Source organism: Pelodiscus sinensis, chromosome 4 (assembly GCF_052426305.1).
Source record: "Pelodiscus sinensis isolate ZL-2025 chromosome 4, ASM5242630v1, whole genome shotgun sequence".
NCBI classification, from domain to species: domain Eukaryota; kingdom Metazoa; phylum Chordata; order Testudines; family Trionychidae; genus Pelodiscus; species Pelodiscus sinensis.
The window spans coordinates 517,082-533,619 of NC_143055.1; the positions used below are offsets into that span (position 1 = coordinate 517,082).

General features: G+C 76.0%; 1 protein-coding gene across 6 annotated transcripts in view; it reads right to left on the reverse strand.

Moving 5' to 3' along the window:
• LOC102455798 (dedicator of cytokinesis protein 2-like) overlaps positions 1–16,538 on the reverse strand; it is a 427,487-nt gene that overhangs the window by 77,670 nt on the left and 333,279 nt on the right. For 5 of the 6 annotated variants that reach the window (XM_089777669.1, XM_089777667.1, XM_089777668.1 and 2 more), the window contains 3 exons: positions 16,466–16,524; positions 15,889–16,037; positions 3,773–3,858 (listed from right to left, as the gene is read on the reverse strand). In XM_089777669.1, the coding sequence (XP_089633795.1) occupies positions 3,773–3,858; positions 15,889–16,037; positions 16,466–16,524 (294 nt within the window). The remainder of the gene's footprint in view (positions 1–3,772; positions 3,859–15,888; positions 16,038–16,465; positions 16,525–16,538) is intronic. The other variant, XM_089777670.1, reaches the window with a different exon arrangement.

Below are 16,538 nucleotides of genomic sequence, written 5' to 3' on the forward strand. Positions count from 1 at the left end.
GTGTGGGGGGGGGGGTCTCCCGGCTCCTCCCGCCCGTCCCCTCCCAGCGGGGGCGCTGTGTGTGTGTGTGGGGGGGGGGTCTCCCGGCTCCTCCCGCCCGTCCCATCCCATCCCAGCGGGGGCACTGTGTGTGTGTGGGGGGTCTCCCGGCTCCTCCCGCCCATCCCCTCCCAGCGGGGGCGCTGTGTGTGTGTGTGTGTGGGGGGGGGGTCTCCCGGCTCCTCCCGCCCGTCCCATCCCATCCCAGCGGGGGCACTGTGTGTGTGGGGGGGGTCTCCCAGCTCCTCCCACCCGTCCCCTCCCAGCAGGGACACTGTGTGTGTGTGTGTGTGGGGGGGCGTCTCCCGGCTCCTCCCGCCCGTCCCCTCCCAGCTGGGACACTGTGTGTGTGTGTGTGGGGGGGGGCGTCTCCCGGCTCCTCCAACCCGTCCCATCCCAGCGGGGGCGCTGTGTGTGTGTGGCGGGGGGGGGGTCTCCCGGCTCCTCCCGCCCGTCCCGTCCCAGCGGGGGCGCTGTGTGTGTGTGTGTGTGGGGGGAGGGTCTCCCGGCTCCTCCCTCCCGTCCTGTTCCAGCGGTGGCGCTGTGTGTGTGTGTGTGTGGCGGGGGGGGGGGGTGTCTCCTGGCTCCTCCCGCCCGTCCCATCCCAATGGGGGCACTGTGTGTGTGTGTGTGTGGCGGGGGGGGTCTCCCGGCTCCTCCCACTCGTCCCATCCCAGTGGGGGCCCTGTGTGTGTGTGTGTGTGGCGGGGGGGGGTCTCCCGGCTCCTCCCACCCGTCCCGTCCCAGGGGGGGGTCTCCCGGCTCCTCCCACCCGTCCCGTCCCAGGCGGGGGGCCTCCCGGCTCCTCCCACCCGTCCCGTCCCGGGGGGGGGGTCTCCCGGCTCCTCCCGCCCGTCCCATCCCAACGGGGGCACTGTGTGTGTGTGTGTGCGGCGGGGGGGGTCTCCCGGCTCCTCCCACTCGTCCCGTCCCAGCGGGGGCCCTGTGTGTGTGTGTGGGGGGGGGTCTCCCGGCTCCTCCCACCCGTCCCGTCCCGGGGGGGGGGTCTCCCGGCTCCTCCCGCCCGTCCTGTCCCAGCGGGGGCACTGTGTGTGTGTGGGGGGGGGGTCTCCCGGCTCCTCCCGCCCGTCCCGTCCCAGCGGGGGCGCTGTGTGTGTGTGTGGGGGGGGTCTCCCGGCTCCTCCCGCCCGTCCCGTCCCAGCGGGGGCCCTGTGTGTGTGTGTGTGTGGGGGGGGGTCTCCCGGCTGCTCCCACCCGTCCCGTCCCGTCCCGGGGGGGGGGGTCTCCCGGCTCCTCCCGCCCGTCTCGTCCCAGCGGGGGCGCTGTGTGTGTGTGTGGGTGGGGGGGGGTCTCCCGGCTCCTCCCGCCCGTCCCGTCCCAGCGGGGGCGCTGTGTGTGTGTGTGTGGTGGGGGGGGGTCTCCCGGCTCCTCCCGCCCGTCCCATCCCAGCGGGGGCACTGTGTGTGTGTGTGGGGGGGTCTCCCGGCTCCTCCCGCCCGTCCCGTCCCAGCGGGGGCGCTGTGTGTGTGTGTGTGTGGGGGGGGTCTCCCGGCTCCTCCCGCCCGTCCCGTCCCAGCGGGGGCACTGTGTGTGTGTGTGGGGGGGGTCTCCCAGCTCCTCCCGCCCGTCCCGTCCCAGCGGGGGCCCTGTGTGTGTGTGTGTGGGGGGGGGTCTCCCGGCTCCTCCCACCCGTCCCATCCAAGGGGGGGTGTCTCCCGGCTCCTCCCGCCCGTCCCGTCCCGTCCCAGCGGGGGCCCTGTGTGTGTGTGTGTGTGGGGGTCTCCCGGCTCTTCCCGCCTGTCTCGTCCCAACGGGGGCGCTGTGTGTGTGTGTGTGTGGGGTCTCCCGGCTCCTCCCGCCCGTCCCGTCCCAGCGGGGGCGCTGTGTGTGTGTGTGTGTGTGGGGGGGTCTCCCGGCTCCTCCCGCCCGTCCCGTCCCAGCGGGGGCGCTGTGTGTGTGTGTGGGGGGGGTCTCCTGGCTCCTCCCGCCCGTCCCGTCCCAGCTGGGGCGCTGTGTGTGTGTGTGTGTGGGGTCTCCCGGCTCCTCCCGCCCGTCCCGTCCCAGCGGGGGCGCTGTGTGTGTGTGGCGGGGGGGGTCTCCCGGCTCCTCCCGCCCGTCCCGTCCCAGCGGGGGCGCTGTGTGTGTGTGGGGGGGGGTCTCCCGGCTCCTCCCGCCCGTCCCGTCCCAGCGGGGGCGCTGTGTGTGTGTGTGTGGGGGGGGGGGGTCTCCCGGCTCCTCCCGCCCGTCCCATCCCAGCGGGGGCGCTGTGTGTGTGTGTGTGTGGGGGGGGGGTCTCCCGGCTCCTCCCGCCAGTCCCGTCCCAGCGGGGGCACTGTGTGTGTGTGTGTGGGGGGTCTCCCGGCTCCTCCCGCCAGTCCCGTCCCAGCGGGGGCGCTGTGTGTGTGTGTGTGGGGGGGGGGGGTCTCCCGGCTCCTCCCGCCAGTCCCGTCCCAGCGGGGGCGCTGTGTGTGTGTGTGTGTGGGGGGGGGTCTCCCGGCTCCTCCCGCCCGTCCCATCCCAGCAGGGGCGCTGTGTGTGTGTGTGTGGGGGGTCTCCCGGCTCCTCCCGCCCGTCCCGTCCCAGCGGGGGCGCTGTGTGTGTGTGTGTGTGTGGGGGGGTCTCCCGGCTCCTCCCGCCCGTCCCGTCCCAGCGGGGGCGCTGTGTGTGTGTGTGGGGGGGGGGTCTCCCGGCTCCTCCCGCCCGTCCCGTCCCAGCGGGGGCGCTGTGTGTGTGTGTGGGGGGGGTCTCCTGGCTCCTCCCGCCCGTCCCGTCCCAGCTGGGGCGCTGTGTGTGTGTGTGGGGGGGGTCTCCCGGCTCCTCCCGCCCGTCCCGTCCCAGCGGGGGCGCTGTGTGTGTGTGGCGGGGGGGGGTCTCCCGGCTCCTCCCGCCCGTCCCGTCCCAGCGGGGGCGCTGTGTGTGTGTGTGGGGGTCTCCCGGCTCCTCCCGCCCGTCCCGTCCCAGCGGGGGCGCTGTGTGTGTGTGTGTGTGTGGGGGGGTCTCCCGGCTCCTCCCGCCCGTCCCATCCCAGCGGGGGCGCTGTGTGTGTGTGTGTGTGGGGGGGGGGGGTCTCCCGGCTCCTCCCGCCAGTCCCGTCCCAGCGGGGGCACTGTGTGTGTGTGGGGGGGGGGTCTCCCGGCTCCTCCCGCCAGTCCCGTCCCAGCGGGGGCGCTGTGTGTGTGTGTGTGTGGGGGGGGGGGGTCTCCCGGCTCCTCCCGCCAGTCCCGTCCCAGCGGGGGCGCTGTGTGTGTGTGTGTGTGTGGGGGGGTCTCCCGGCTCCTCCCGCCCGTCCCGTCCCAGCGGGGGCGCTGTGTGTGTGTGTGTGGGGGGGGGGGGTCTCCCGGCTCCTCCCGCCCGTCCCGTCCCAGCGGGGGCGCTGTGTGTGTGTGTGGGGGGGTCTCCCGGCTCCTCCCGCCCGTCCCGTCCCGGGGGGGGGGTCTCCCGGCTCCTCCCACCCATCCCGTCCCAGCGGGGCGCTGTGTGTGTGTGGCGGGGGGGGGGGTCTCCCGGCTCCTCCCGCCCGTCCCATCCCAATGGGGGCACTGTGTGTGTGTGTGTGTGGGGGGGTCTCTCGGCTCCTCCCACCCGTCCCGTCCCGGGGGGGGGTCTCCCGGCTCCTCCCACCCATCCCGTCCCAGCGGGGGCGCTGTGGGGGGTCGTGCTGTGGGGTTGGGGCAGCACAGGCGGCGGCTGGGTTTGAGCTGGGGGGGAGGCAGGGTGGGCCGTGCCCCAGGAACAGCCCAGCCCCCCGCGGCTCTGCTGCCCGTGCTCTCACATGCTCCGGAAGAGCTGCTTGTACTGCTCGTCTCCGCGGCCTCCCTCCACCTCGCTGTCCAGCTTGCGCAGGATCTCGTCCTCGAACTGCAGAGAGGGGCAGCGTGACGGGCGGGGCCGGGGCCCACTCCGGACCCTGGCGGTGCCCCCGGCCGTGGGGCCGCAGCCGGTTTCCAGACCGTCTCCTCAGCGCCCCCACGGCTCCGGCAGCGCCCGGCAGGACGAGTGGTCCAGCGAGCAGCATGGCCCCGTGGTGGCAGGCCCAGGGAAAAGGCTTGGTGCAGAACACATGTGGGGCCAGAAATCAGGGACCCCCAACAGGGAGTCGCCAACCGGGGCTGGGCTGCCCCCTTCTTCCCTCCTGTGGGGGGGCAGCAGCCGACAACGGGGAGTCCATTGGCCTGGGAGGGAGGAGGAGGGGCGCCCCCAGGGTCCATGGGAAGGAGGGGGAGGGGCTCACCCAGGGTCTGGGCAGAGTGTCTGGGCAGGGGGGCCTGCACTCACCATACCCCCCTGCGAGCTCCAGCCAGCCTGGGCCCAGCACTCACAATGCCCCCCCGCCTCGCCCCTTGAGCTCCAGCCGGCCTGGGCCCAGCACTCACAATGCCCCCCCGCCTCGCCCCGCGCGCTCCAGCCGGCCTGGCCCAGCACTCACAATGCCCCCCCACCTCGCCCCGCGAGCTCCAGCCGGCCTGGCCCAGCACTCACAATGCCCCCCCGCCTCGCCCCGCGCGCTCCAGCCGGCCTGGGCCCAGCACTCACAATGCCCCCCCGCCTCGCCCCTTGAGCTCCAGCCGGCCTGGGCCCAGCACTCACAATGCCCCCCCGCCTCGCCCCGCAGGCTCCAGCCGGCCTGGCCCAGCACTCACAATGCCCCCCCGCCTCGCCCCGCAGGCTCCAGCCGGCCTGGCCCAGCACTCACAATGCCCCCCCGCCTCGCCCCGCGAGCTCCAGCCGGCCTGGGCCCAGCACTCACAATGCCCCCCCGCCTCGCCCCGCAGGCTCCAGCCGGCCTGGGCCCAGCACTCACAATGCCCCCCCCGCCTCGCCCCGCAGGCTCCAGCCGGCCTGGGCCCAGCACTCACAATGCCCCCCCCGCCTCGCCCCGCGAGCTCCAGCCAGCCTGGGCCCAGCACTCACAATGCCCCCCCGCCTCGCCCCTTGAGCTCCAGCCGGCCTGGGCCCAGCACTCACAATGCCCCCCCGCCTCGCCCCGCAGGCTCCAGCCGGCCTGGGCCCAGCACTCACAATGCCCCCCCGCCTCGCCCCTTGAGCTCCAGCCGGCCTGGGCCCAGCACTCACAATGCCCCCCCGCCTCGCCCCGCAGGCTCCAGCCAGCCTGGCCCAGCACTCACAATGCCCCCCCGCCTCGCCCCGCAGGCTCCAGCCGGCCTGGGCCCTGCACTCACAATGCCCCCCCGCCTCGCCCCGCGCGCTCCAGCCGGCCTGGGCCCAGCACTCACAATGCCCCCCCGCCTCGCCCCGCAGGCTCCAGCCGGCCTGGGCCCAGCACTCACAATGCCCCCCCCCCCCGCCTCGCCCCGCGAGCTCCAGCCGGCCTGGCCCAGCACTCACAATGCCCCCCCGTCTCGCCCCGCAGGCTCCAGCCAGCCTGGGCCCAGCACTCACAATGCCCCCCCGTCTCGCCCCGCAGGCTCCAGCCGGCCTGGCCCAGCACTCACAATGCCCCCCCGTCTCGCCCCGCAGGCTCCAGCCGGCCTGGCCCAGCACTCACAATGCCCCCCCGCCTCGCCCCGCGCGCTCCAGCCGGCCTGGGCCCAGCACTCACAATGCCCCCCCCGCCTCGCCCCGCAGGCTCCAGCCGGCCTGGGCCCAGCACTCACAATGCCCCCCCGCCTCGCCCCGCAGGCTCCAGCCGGCCTGGGCCCAGCACTCACAATGCCCCCCCGCCTCGCCCCGCGCGCTCCAGCCGGCCTGGGCCCAGCACTCACAATGCCCCCCCGCCTCGCCCCGCAGGCTCCAGCCGGCCTGGGCCCAGCACTCACAATGCCCCCCCGTCTCGCCCCGCGAGCTCCAGCCGGCCTGGGCCCAGCACTCACAATGCCCCCCCGCCTCGCCCCGCAGGCTCCAGCCGGCCTGGGCCCAGCACTCACAATGCCCCCCCGCCTCGCCCGCAGGCTCCAGCCGGCCTGGGCCCAGCACTCACAATGCCCCCCTGCCTCGCCCCGCAGGCTCCAGCCGGCCTGGCCCAGCACTCACAATGCCCCCCCGCCTCGCCCCGCGCGCTCCAGCCGGCCTGGGCCCAGCACTCACAATGCCCCCCCGCCTCGCCCGCAGGCTCCAGCCGGCCTGGGCCCAGCACTCACAATGCCCCCCCGCCTCGCCCCGCAGGCTCCAGCCAGCCTGGGCCCAGCACTCACAATGCCCCCCCGCCTCGCCCGCAGGCTCCAGCCAGCCTGGGCCCAGCACTCACAATGCCCCCCCGCCTCGCCCCGCAGGCTCCAGCCAGCCTGGGCCCAGCACTCACAATGCCCCCCCGCCTCGCCCGCAGGCTCCAGCCAGCCTGGGCCCAGCACTCACAATGCCCCCCCGCCTCGCCCGCAGGCTCCAGCCAGCCTGGGCCCAGCACTCACAATGCCCCCCCGCCTCGCCCGCAGGCTCCAGCCAGCCTGGGCCCAGCACTCACAATGCCCCCCCGCCTCGCCCCTTGAGCTCCAGCCGGCCTGGGCCCAGCACTCACAATGCCCCCCCGCCTCGCCCCGCGAGCTCCAGCCGGCCTGGGCCCAGCACTCACAATGCCCCCCCGCCTCGCCCCGCAGGCTCCAGCCGGCCTGGGCCCAGCACTCACAATGCCCCCCCGCCTCGCCCCGCAGGCTCCAGCCAGCCTGGGCCCAGCACTCACAATGCCCCCCGCCTCGCCCCGCGCGCTCCAGCCGGCCTGGGCCCAGCACTCACAATGCCCCCCCGCCTCGCCCCGCAGGCTCCAGCCGGCCTGGGCCCAGCACTCACAATGCCCCCCCGTCTCGCCCCGCGAGCTCCAGCCGGCCTGGGCCCAGCACTCACAATGCCCCCCCGCCTCGCCCCGCAGGCTCCAGCCGGCCTGGGCCCAGCACTCACAATGCCCCCCCCGCCTCGCCCCGCAGGCTCCAGCCGGCCTGGGCCCAGCACTCACAATGCCCCCCTGCCTCGCCCCGCAGGCTCCAGCCGGCCTGGGCCCAGCACTCACAATGCCCCCCTGCCTCGCCCCGCAGGCTCCAGCCGGCCTGGCCCAGCACTCACAATGCCCCCCCGCCTCGCCCGCAGGCTCCAGCCGGCCTGGGCCCAGCACTCACAATGCCCCCCTGCCTCGCCCCGCAGGCTCCAGCCGGCCTGGCCCAGCACTCACAATGCCCCCCCGCCTCGCCCCGCGCGCTCCAGCCGGCCTGGGCCCAGCACTCACAATGCCCCCCCGCCTCGCCCGCAGGCTCCAGCCGGCCTGGGCCCAGCACTCACAATGCCCCCCCCGCCTCGCCCCGCAGGCTCCAGCCAGCCTGGGCCCAGCACTCACAATGCCCCCCCGCCTCGCCCGCAGGCTCCAGCCAGCCTGGGCCCAGCACTCACAATGCCCCCCCGCCTCGCCCCGCAGGCTCCAGCCAGCCTGGGCCCAGCACTCACAATGCCCCCCCGCCTCGCCCGCAGGCTCCAGCCAGCCTGGGCCCAGCACTCACAATGCCCCCCCGCCTCGCCCGCAGGCTCCAGCCAGCCTGGGCCCAGCACTCACAATGCCCCCCCGCCTCGCCCGCAGGCTCCAGCCAGCCTGGGCCCAGCACTCACAATGCCCCCCCGCCTCGCCCCTTGAGCTCCAGCCGGCCTGGGCCCAGCACTCACAATGCCCCCCCGCCTCGCCCCGCGAGCTCCAGCCGGCCTGGGCCCAGCACTCACAATGCCCCCCCGCCTCGCCCCGCAGGCTCCAGCCGGCCTGGGCCCAGCACTCACAATGCCCCCCCGCCTCGCCCCGCAGGCTCCAGCCAGCCTGGGCCCAGCACTCACAATGCCCCCCCGCCTCGCCCCGCGCGCTCCAGCCGGCCTGGGCCCAGCACTCACAATGCCCCCCCGCCTCGCCCCGCGAGCTCCAGCCAGCCTGGGCCCAGCACTCACAATGCCCCCCCGCCTCGCCCCGCAGGCTCCAGCCAGCCTGGGCCCAGCACTCACAATGCCCCCCCGCCTCGCCCCGCGAGCTCCAGCCGGCCTGGGCCCAGCACTCACAATGCCCCCCCGCCTCGGCCCGCAGGCTCCAGCCAGCCTGGGCCCAGCACTCACAATGCCCCCCTGCCTCGCCCCGCGCGCTCCAGCCGGCCTGGGCCCAGCACTCACAATGCCCCCCCGCCTCGCCCCGCGCGCTCCAGCCAGCCTGGGCCCAGCACTCACAATGCCCCCCTGCCTCGCCCCGCGCGCTCCAGCCGGCCTGGGCCCAGCACTCACAATGCCCCCCCGCCTCGCCCCGCAGGCTCCAGCCGGCCTGGGCCCAGCACTCACAATGCCCCCCCGCCTCGCCCCGCGAGCTCCAGCCAGCCTGGGCCCAGCACTCACAATGCCCCCCCGCCTCGCCCCGCGCGCTCCAGCCGGCCTGGGCCCAGCACTCACAATGCCCCCCCGCCTCGCCCCGCGAGCTCCAGCCAGCCTGGGCCCAGCACTCACAATGCCCCCCCGCCTCGCCCCGCGAGCTCCAGCCGGCCTGGGCCCAGCACTCACAATGCCCCCCCGCCTCGCCCCTTGAGCTCCAGCCAGCCTGGGCCCAGCACTCACAATGCCCCCCCGCCTCGCCCCTTGAGCTCCAGCCAGCCTGGGCCCAGCACTCACAATGCCCCCCCGCCTCGCCCCGCAGGCTCCAGCCGGCCTGGGCCCAGCACTCACAATGCCCCCCCGCCTCGCCCCGCGAGCTCCAGCCAGCCTGGGCCCAGCACTCACAATGCCCCCCCGCCTCGCCCCGCGAGCTCCAGCCGGCCTGGGCCCAGCACTCACAATGCCCCCCCGCCTCGCCCCGCGCGCTCCAGCCGGCCTGGGCCCAGCACTCACAATGCCCCCCCGCCTCGCCCCGCGAGCTCCAGCCGGCCTGGGCCCAGCACTCACAATGCCCCCCCGCCTCGCCCCGCGAGCTCCAGCCGGCCTGGGCCCAGCACTCACAATGCCCCCCCGCCTCGCCCCGCGCGCTCCAGCCGGCCTGGGCCCAGCACTCACAATGCCCCCCCGCCTCGCCCCGCGAGCTCCAGCCGGCCTGGGCCCAGCACTCACAATGCCCCCCCGCCTCGCCCCGCAGGCTCCAGCCAGCCTGGGCCCAGCACTCACAATGCCCCCCCGCCTCGCCCCTTGAGCTCCAGCCGGCCTGGGCCCAGCACTCACAATGCCCCCCCGCCTCGCCCCGCGAGCTCCAGCCGGCCTGGGCCCAGCACTCACAATGCCCCCCCGCCTCGCCCCGCGAGCTCCAGCCGGCCTGGCCCAGCACTCACAATGCCCCCCCGCCTCGCCCCGCGAGCTCCAGCCAGCCTGGGCCCAGCACTCACAATGCCCCCCCGCCTCGCCCCGCGCGCTCCAGCCAGCCTGGCCCAGCACTCACAATGCCCCCCCGTCTCGCCCCGCAGGCTCCAGCCGGCCTGGGCCCAGCACTCACAATGCCCCCCCGCCTCGCCCCGCGAGCTCCAGCCGGCCTGGGCCCAGCACTCACAATGCCCCCCCGCCTCGCCCCGCGCGCTCCAGCCGGCCTGGGCCCAGCACTCACAATGCCCCCCCGCCTCGCCCCGCGAGCTCCAGCCGGCCTGGGCCCAGCACTCACAATGCCCCCCCGCCTCGCCCCGCGCGCTCCAGCCGGCCTGGGCCCAGCACTCACAATGCCCCCCCGCCTCGCCCCGCAGGCTCCAGCCGGCCTGGCCCAGCACTCACAATGCCCCCCCGCCTCGCCCCTTGAGCTCCAGCCGGCCTGGGCCCAGCACTCACAATGCCCCCCCGCCTCGCCCCGCAGGCTCCAGCCGGCCTGGGCCCAGCACTCACAATGCCCCCCCGCCTCGCCCCGCGCGCTCCAGCCGGCCTGGGCCCAGCACTCACAATGCCCCCCCGCCTCGCCCCGCGAGCTCCAGCCGGCCTGGGCCCAGCACTCACAATGCCCCCCCGCCTCGCCCCGCAGGCTCCAGCCAGCCTGGGCCCAGCACTCACAATGCCCCCCCGCCTCGCCCCGCGAGCTCCAGCCGGCCTGGGCCCAGCACTCACAATGCCCCCCTGCCTCGCCCCTTGAGCTCCAGCCGGCCTGGGCCCAGCACTCACAATGCCCCCCCGCCTCGCCCCGCGCGCTCCAGCCAGCCTGGGCCCAGCACTCACAATGCCCCCCTGCCTCGCCCCGCGCGCTCCAGCCGGCCTGGGCCCAGCACTCACAATGCCCCCCCGCCTCGCCCCGCAGGCTCCAGCCGGCCTGGGCCCAGCACTCACAATGCCCCCCCGCCTCGCCCCGCGAGCTCCAGCCAGCCTGGGCCCAGCACTCACAATGCCCCCCCGCCTCGCCCCGCGCGCTCCAGCCAGCCTGGGCCCAGCACTCACAATGCCCCCCCGCCTCGCCCCGCGAGCTCCAGCCGGCCTGGGCCCAGCACTCACAATGCCCCCCCGCCTCGCCCCGCGAGCTCCAGCCGGCCTGGGCCCAGCACTCACAATGCCCCCCCGCCTCGCCCCGCGAGCTCCAGCCGGCCTGGGCCCAGCACTCACAATGCCCCCCCGCCTCGCCCCGCGAGCTCCAGCCAGCCTGGGCCCAGCACTCACAATGCCCCCCCGCCTCGCCCCTTGAGCTCCAGCCAGCCTGGGCCCAGCACTCACAATGCCCCCCCGCCTCGCCCCGCGAGCTCCAGCCAGCCTGGGCCCAGCACTCACAATGCCCCCCCGCCTCGCCCCGCGAGCTCCAGCCGGCCTGGGCCCAGCACTCACAATGCCCCCCCGCCTCGCCCCGCGCGCTCCAGCCGGCCTGGGCCCAGCACTCACAATGCCCCCCCGCCTCGCCCCTTGAGCTCCAGCCGGCCTGGGCCCAGCACTCACAATGCCCCCCCGCCTCGCCCCGCGAGCTCCAGCCGGCCTGGGCCCAGCACTCACAATGCCCCCCCGCCTCGCCCCGCGAGCTCCAGCCGGCCTGGCCCAGCACTCACAATGCCCCCCCGCCTCGCCCCGCGAGCTCCAGCCAGCCTGGGCCCAGCACTCACAATGCCCCCCCGCCTCGCCCCGCGCGCTCCAGCCAGCCTGGCCCAGCACTCACAATGCCCCCCCGTCTCGCCCCGCAGGCTCCAGCCGGCCTGGGCCCAGCACTCACAATGCCCCCCCGCCTCGCCCCGTGAGCTCCAGCCGGCCTGGGCCCAGCACTCACAATGCCCCCCCGCCTCGCCCCGCGCGCTCCAGCCGGCCTGGGCCCAGCACTCACAATGCCCCCCCGCCTCGCCCCGCGAGCTCCAGCCGGCCTGGGCCCAGCACTCACAATGCCCCCCCGCCTCGCCCCGCGCGCTCCAGCCGGCCTGGGCCCAGCACTCACAATGCCCCCCCGCCTCGCCCCGCAGGCTCCAGCCGGCCTGGCCCAGCACTCACAATGCCCCCCCGCCTCGCCCCGCGAGCTCCAGCCGGCCTGGGCCCAGCACTCACAATGCCCCCCCGCCTCGCCCCGCAGGCTCCAGCCGGCCTGGCCCAGCACTCACAATGCCCCCCCGCCTCGCCCCGCGAGCTCCAGCCAGCCTGGGCCCAGCACTCACAATGCCCCCCCGCCTCGCCCCGCGAGCTCCAGCCGGCCTGGGCCCAGCACTCACAATGCCCCCCCGCCTCGCCCCGCGCGCTCCAGCCGGCCTGGGCCCAGCACTCACAATGCCCCCCCGCCTCGCCCCGCGAGCTCCAGCCAGCCTGGGCCCAGCACTCACAATGCCCCCCCGCCTCGCCCCGCGCGCTCCAGCCGGCCTGGGCCCAGCACTCACAATGCCCCCCCGCCTCGCCCCGCAGGCTCCAGCCAGCCTGGGCCAGAACTCACAATGCCCCCCCGCCTCGCCCCGCAGGCTCCAGCCGGCCTGGCCCAGCACTCACAATGCCCCCCCGCCTCGCCCCGCGAGCTCCAGCCGGCCTGGGCCCAGCACTCACAATGCCCCCCCGCCTCGCCCCGCGCGCTCCAGCCGGCCTGGGCCCAGCACTCACAATGCCCCCCCGCCTCGCCCCGCAGGCTCCAGCCGGCCTGGCCCAGCACTCACAATGCCCCCCCGCCTCGCCCCGCGAGCTCCAGCCGGCCTGGGCCCAGCACTCACAATGCCCCCCCGCCTCGCCCCGCAGGCTCCAGCCGGCCTGGCCCAGCACTCACAATGCCCCCCCGCCTCGCCCCTTGAGCTCCAGCCAGCCTGGCCCAGCACTCACAATGCCCCCCCGCCTCGCCCCGCGCGCTCCAGCCAGCCTGGGCGCAGCACTCACAATGCCCCCCCGCCTCGCCCCGCAGGCTCCAGCCAGCCTGGGCCCAGCACTCACAATGCCCCCCCGCCTCGCCCCGCGAGCTCCAGCCGGCCTGGGCCCAGCACTCACAATGCCCCCCCGCCTCGCCCCGCGCGCTCCAGCCGGCCTGGGCCCAGCACTCACAATGCCCCCCCGCCTCGCCCCGCGCGCTCCAGCCGGCCTGGGCCCAGCACTCACAATGCCCCCCCGCCTCGCCCCGCGCGCTCCAGCCAGCCTGGGCCCAGCACTCACAATGCCCCCCCTGCCTCGCCCCGCGCGCTCCAGCCGGCCTGGGCCCAGCACTCACAATGCCCCCCCGCCTCGCCCCGCGCGCTCCAGCCAGCCTGGGCCCAGCACTCACAATGCCCCCACGCCTCGCCCCGCAGGCTCCAGCCAGCCTGGGCCCAGCACTCACAATGCCCCCCCGCCTCGCCCCGCAGGCTCCAGCCGGCCTGGGCCTAGCACTCACAATGCCCCCCCGCCTCGCCCCGCAGGCTCCAGCCGGCCTGGCCCAGAACTCACAATGCCCCCCCGCCTCGCCCCGCGAGCTCCAGCCAGCCTGGGCCCAGCACTCACAATGCCCCCCCGTCTCGCCCCGCGCGCTCCAGCCGGCCTGGCCCAGCACTCACAATGCCCCCCCGCCTCGCCCCGCAGGCTCCAGCCGGCCTGGCCCAGCACTCACAATGCCCCCCCGCCTCGCCCCGCGAGCTCCAGCCGGCCTGGGCCCAGAACTCACAATGCCCCCCCGCCTCGCCCCGCAGGCTCCAGCCGGCCTGGGCCCAGAACTCACAATGCCCCCCCGCCTCGCCCCGCGCGCTCCAGCCGGCCTGGCCCAGCACTCACAATGCCCCCCCGCCTCGCCCCGCGAGCTCCAGCCGGCCTGGGCCCAGCACTCACAATGCCCCCCCGCCTCGCCCCGCAGGCTCCAGCCGGCCTGGGCCCAGAACTCACAATGCCCCCCCGCCTCGCCCCGCAGGCTCCAGCCGGCCTGGCCCAGCACTCACAATGCCCCCCTGCCTCGCCCCGCGAGCTCCAGCCAGCCTGGGCCCAGCACTCACAATGCCCCCCCGTCTCGCCCCGCGAGCTCCAGCCAGCCTGGGCCCAGCACTCACAATGCCCCCCCGCCTCGCCCCGCAGGCTCCAGCCGGCCTGGGCCCAGCACTCACAATGCCCCCCCGCCTCGCCCCGCGCGCTCCAGCCGGCCTGGGCCCAGAACTCACAATGCCCCCCCGCCTCGCCCCGCAGGCTCCAGCCGGCCTGGCCCAGCACTCACAATGCCCCCCCGCCTCGCCCCGCAGGCTCCAGCCGGCCTGGCCCAGCACTCACAATGCCCCCCCGCCTCGCCCCGCAGGCTCCAGCCAGCCTGGGCCCAGCACTCACAATGCCCCCCCGCCTCGCCCCGCAGGCTCCAGCCAGCCTGGGCCCAGCACTCACAATGCCCCCCCGCCTCGCCCCGCGAGCTCCAGCCGGCCTGGCCCAGCACTCACAATGCCCCCCCGCCTCGCCCCTTGAGCTCCAGCCGGCCTGGCCCAGCACTCACAATGCCCCCCTGCCTCGCCCCGCGCGCTCCAGCCAGCCTGGGCCCAGCACTCACAATGCCCCCCTGCCTCGCCCCGCGCGCTCCAGCCGGCCTGGCCCAGCACTCACAATGCCCCCCCGCCTCGCCCCGCGAGCTCCAGCCAGCCTGGGCCCAGCACTCACAATGCCCCCCCGCCTCGCCCCGCGCGCTCCAGCCGGCCTGGGCCCAGCACTCACAATGCCCCCCCGCCTCGCCCCGCGAGCTCCAGCCGGCCTGGGCCCAGCACTCACAATGCCCCCCCGCCTCGCCCCGCAGGCTCCAGCCGGCCTGGCCCAGCACTCACAATGCCCCCCCGCCTCGCCCCGCGGGCTCCAGCCGGCCTGGGCCCAGCACTCACAATGCCCCCCCGCCTCGCCCCGCGAGCTCCAGCCGGCCTGGGCCCAGCACTCACAATGCCCCCCCGCCTCGCCCCGCAGGCTCCAGCCAGCCTGGGCCCAGCACTCACAATGCCCCCCCCGCCTCGCCCCGCAGGCTCCAGCCAGCCTGGGCCCAGCACTCACAATGCCCCCCCGCCTCGCCCCGCAGGCTCCAGCCAGCCTGGGCCCAGCACTCACAATGCCCCCCCCGCCTCGCCCCGCGGGCTCGAGCCGGCCTGGGCCCAGCACTCACAATGCCCCCCCGCCTCGCCCCGCGAGCTCCAGCCGGCCTGGGCCCAGCACTCACAATGCCCCCCCGCCTCGCCCCGCAGGCTCCAGCCAGCCTGGGCCCAGCACTCACAATGCCCCCCCGCCTCGCCCCTTGAGCTCCAGCCGGCCTGGCCCAGCACTCACAATGCCCCCCTGCCTCGCCCCGCGCGCTCCAGCCAGCCTGGGCCCAGCACTCACAATGCCCCCCTGCCTCGCCCCGCGCGCTCCAGCCGGCCTGGCCCAGCACTCACAATGCCCCCCCGCCTCGCCCCGCGAGCTCCAGCCCCGCGAGCTCCAGCCGGCCTGGGCCCAGCACTCACAATGCCCCCCCGCCTCGCCCCGCGAGCTCCAGCCGGCCTGGCCCAGCACTCACAATGCCCCCCCGCCTCGCCCCGCGAGCTCCAGCCGGCCTGGCCCAGCACTCACAATGCCCCCCCGCCTCGCCCCGCGAGCTCCAGCCGGCCTGGCCCAGCACTCACAATGCCCCCCCGCCTCGCCCCGCGAGCTCCAGCCAGCCTGGGCCCAGCACTCACAATGCCCCCCCGCCTCGCCCCGCGAGCTCCAGCCGGCCTGGCCCAGCACTCACAATGCCCCCCCGCCCCGCCCCGCGAGCTCCAGCCGGCCTGGCCCAGCACTCACAATGCCCCCCCGCCTCGCCCCGCAGGCTCCAGCCGGCCTGGGCCCAGCACTCACAATGCCCCCCTGCCTCGCCCCGCGCGCTCCAGCCAGCCTGGGCCCAGCACTCACAATGCCCCCCCGCCTCGCCCCGCGCGCTCCAGCCGGCCTGGCCCAGCACTCACAATGCCCCCCCGCCTCGCCCCGCGCGCTCCAGCCAGCCTGGGCCCAGCACTCACAATGCCCCCCCGTCTCGCCCCGCAGGCTCCAGCCGGCCTGGGCCCAGCACTCACAATGCCCCCCCGTCTCGCCCCGCGCGCTCCAGCCAGCCTGGGCCCAGCACTCACAATGCCCCCCTGCCTCGCCCCGCAGGCTCCAGCCAGCCTGGGCCCAGCACTCACAATGCCCCCCCGCCTCGCCCCGCGCGCTCCAGCCGGCCTGGCCCAGCACTCACAATGCCCCCCCGCCTCGCCCCGCGCGCTCCAGCCGGCCTGGCCCAGCACTCACAATGCCCCCCCGCCTCGCCCCGCAGGCTCCAGCCGGCCTGGCCCAGCACTCACAATGCCCCCCCGCCTCGCCCCTTGAGCTCCAGCCGGCCTGGGCCCAGCACTCACAATGCCCCCCCGCCTCGCCCCGCAGGCTCCAGCCAGCCTGGCCCAGCACTCACAATGCCCCCCCGCCTCGCCCCGCGAGCTCCAGCCGGCCTGGCCCAGCACTCACAATGCCCCCCCGTCTCGCCCCGCGAGCTCCAGCCGGCCTGGCCCAGCACTCACAATGCCCCCCCGCCTCGCCCCGCGAGCTCCAGCCGGCCTGGCCCAGCACTCACAATGCCCCCCTGCCTCGCCCCGCGCGCTCCAGCCGGCCTGCACTCACCATGCCAAAGGCCTTGGTCAGCTGGTACTCGCACAGCATCATGTCGAAGAAGATGGGGATGGTGGATCTGCGCAGCTCCAGCTCGGGCACCAGTGTCATCTCCAGGATGGGGCCCACCATTCCCGGGATAAAACGGATCTTGTGGTGGCCTGGGGCAGACAGAACGGGCCTGGTGGGAAGGCCCCTCCCAGCCCTCTCCACGGGTGCAGAGCCCGTTCCTTCCTGCTGTGGGCAGCAGCTGGGAGGATCTCCTGGGGCCCTGGCAGCACCCCCCCGCCTGCCCGGCCCCAGGGGACACCCACAGGCAGGGCCGCAGGAGCCCTCTAGCAGGCTCCCCCGCAGGCTCATTCTCTCGCCCAGGTGCCCGGCTGCGGGCGCGCAGGACAGAGCGAAGGGGCCAGGCAGGGACTGAGCCAGGCGTAAGCCGAGCTATGTGTTCCTTGTCCCCGGCCAAGGGAAGGCCAGTCCCTGCGCAGGACAGCGCCTTGCCAGGGGTTACTGGGTACGGCCACAGACCAGAGCGAACCCAGCGCTCATGCCCCTGCTACAGCTCATCACAGGGCCGGCCCCGCCTCACCGAGCTTGTACCACATGTCCCGGATGGCAGCGCCGATGGTGGCTCTCATGTCTCCATACCTGGTGGGAAAAGG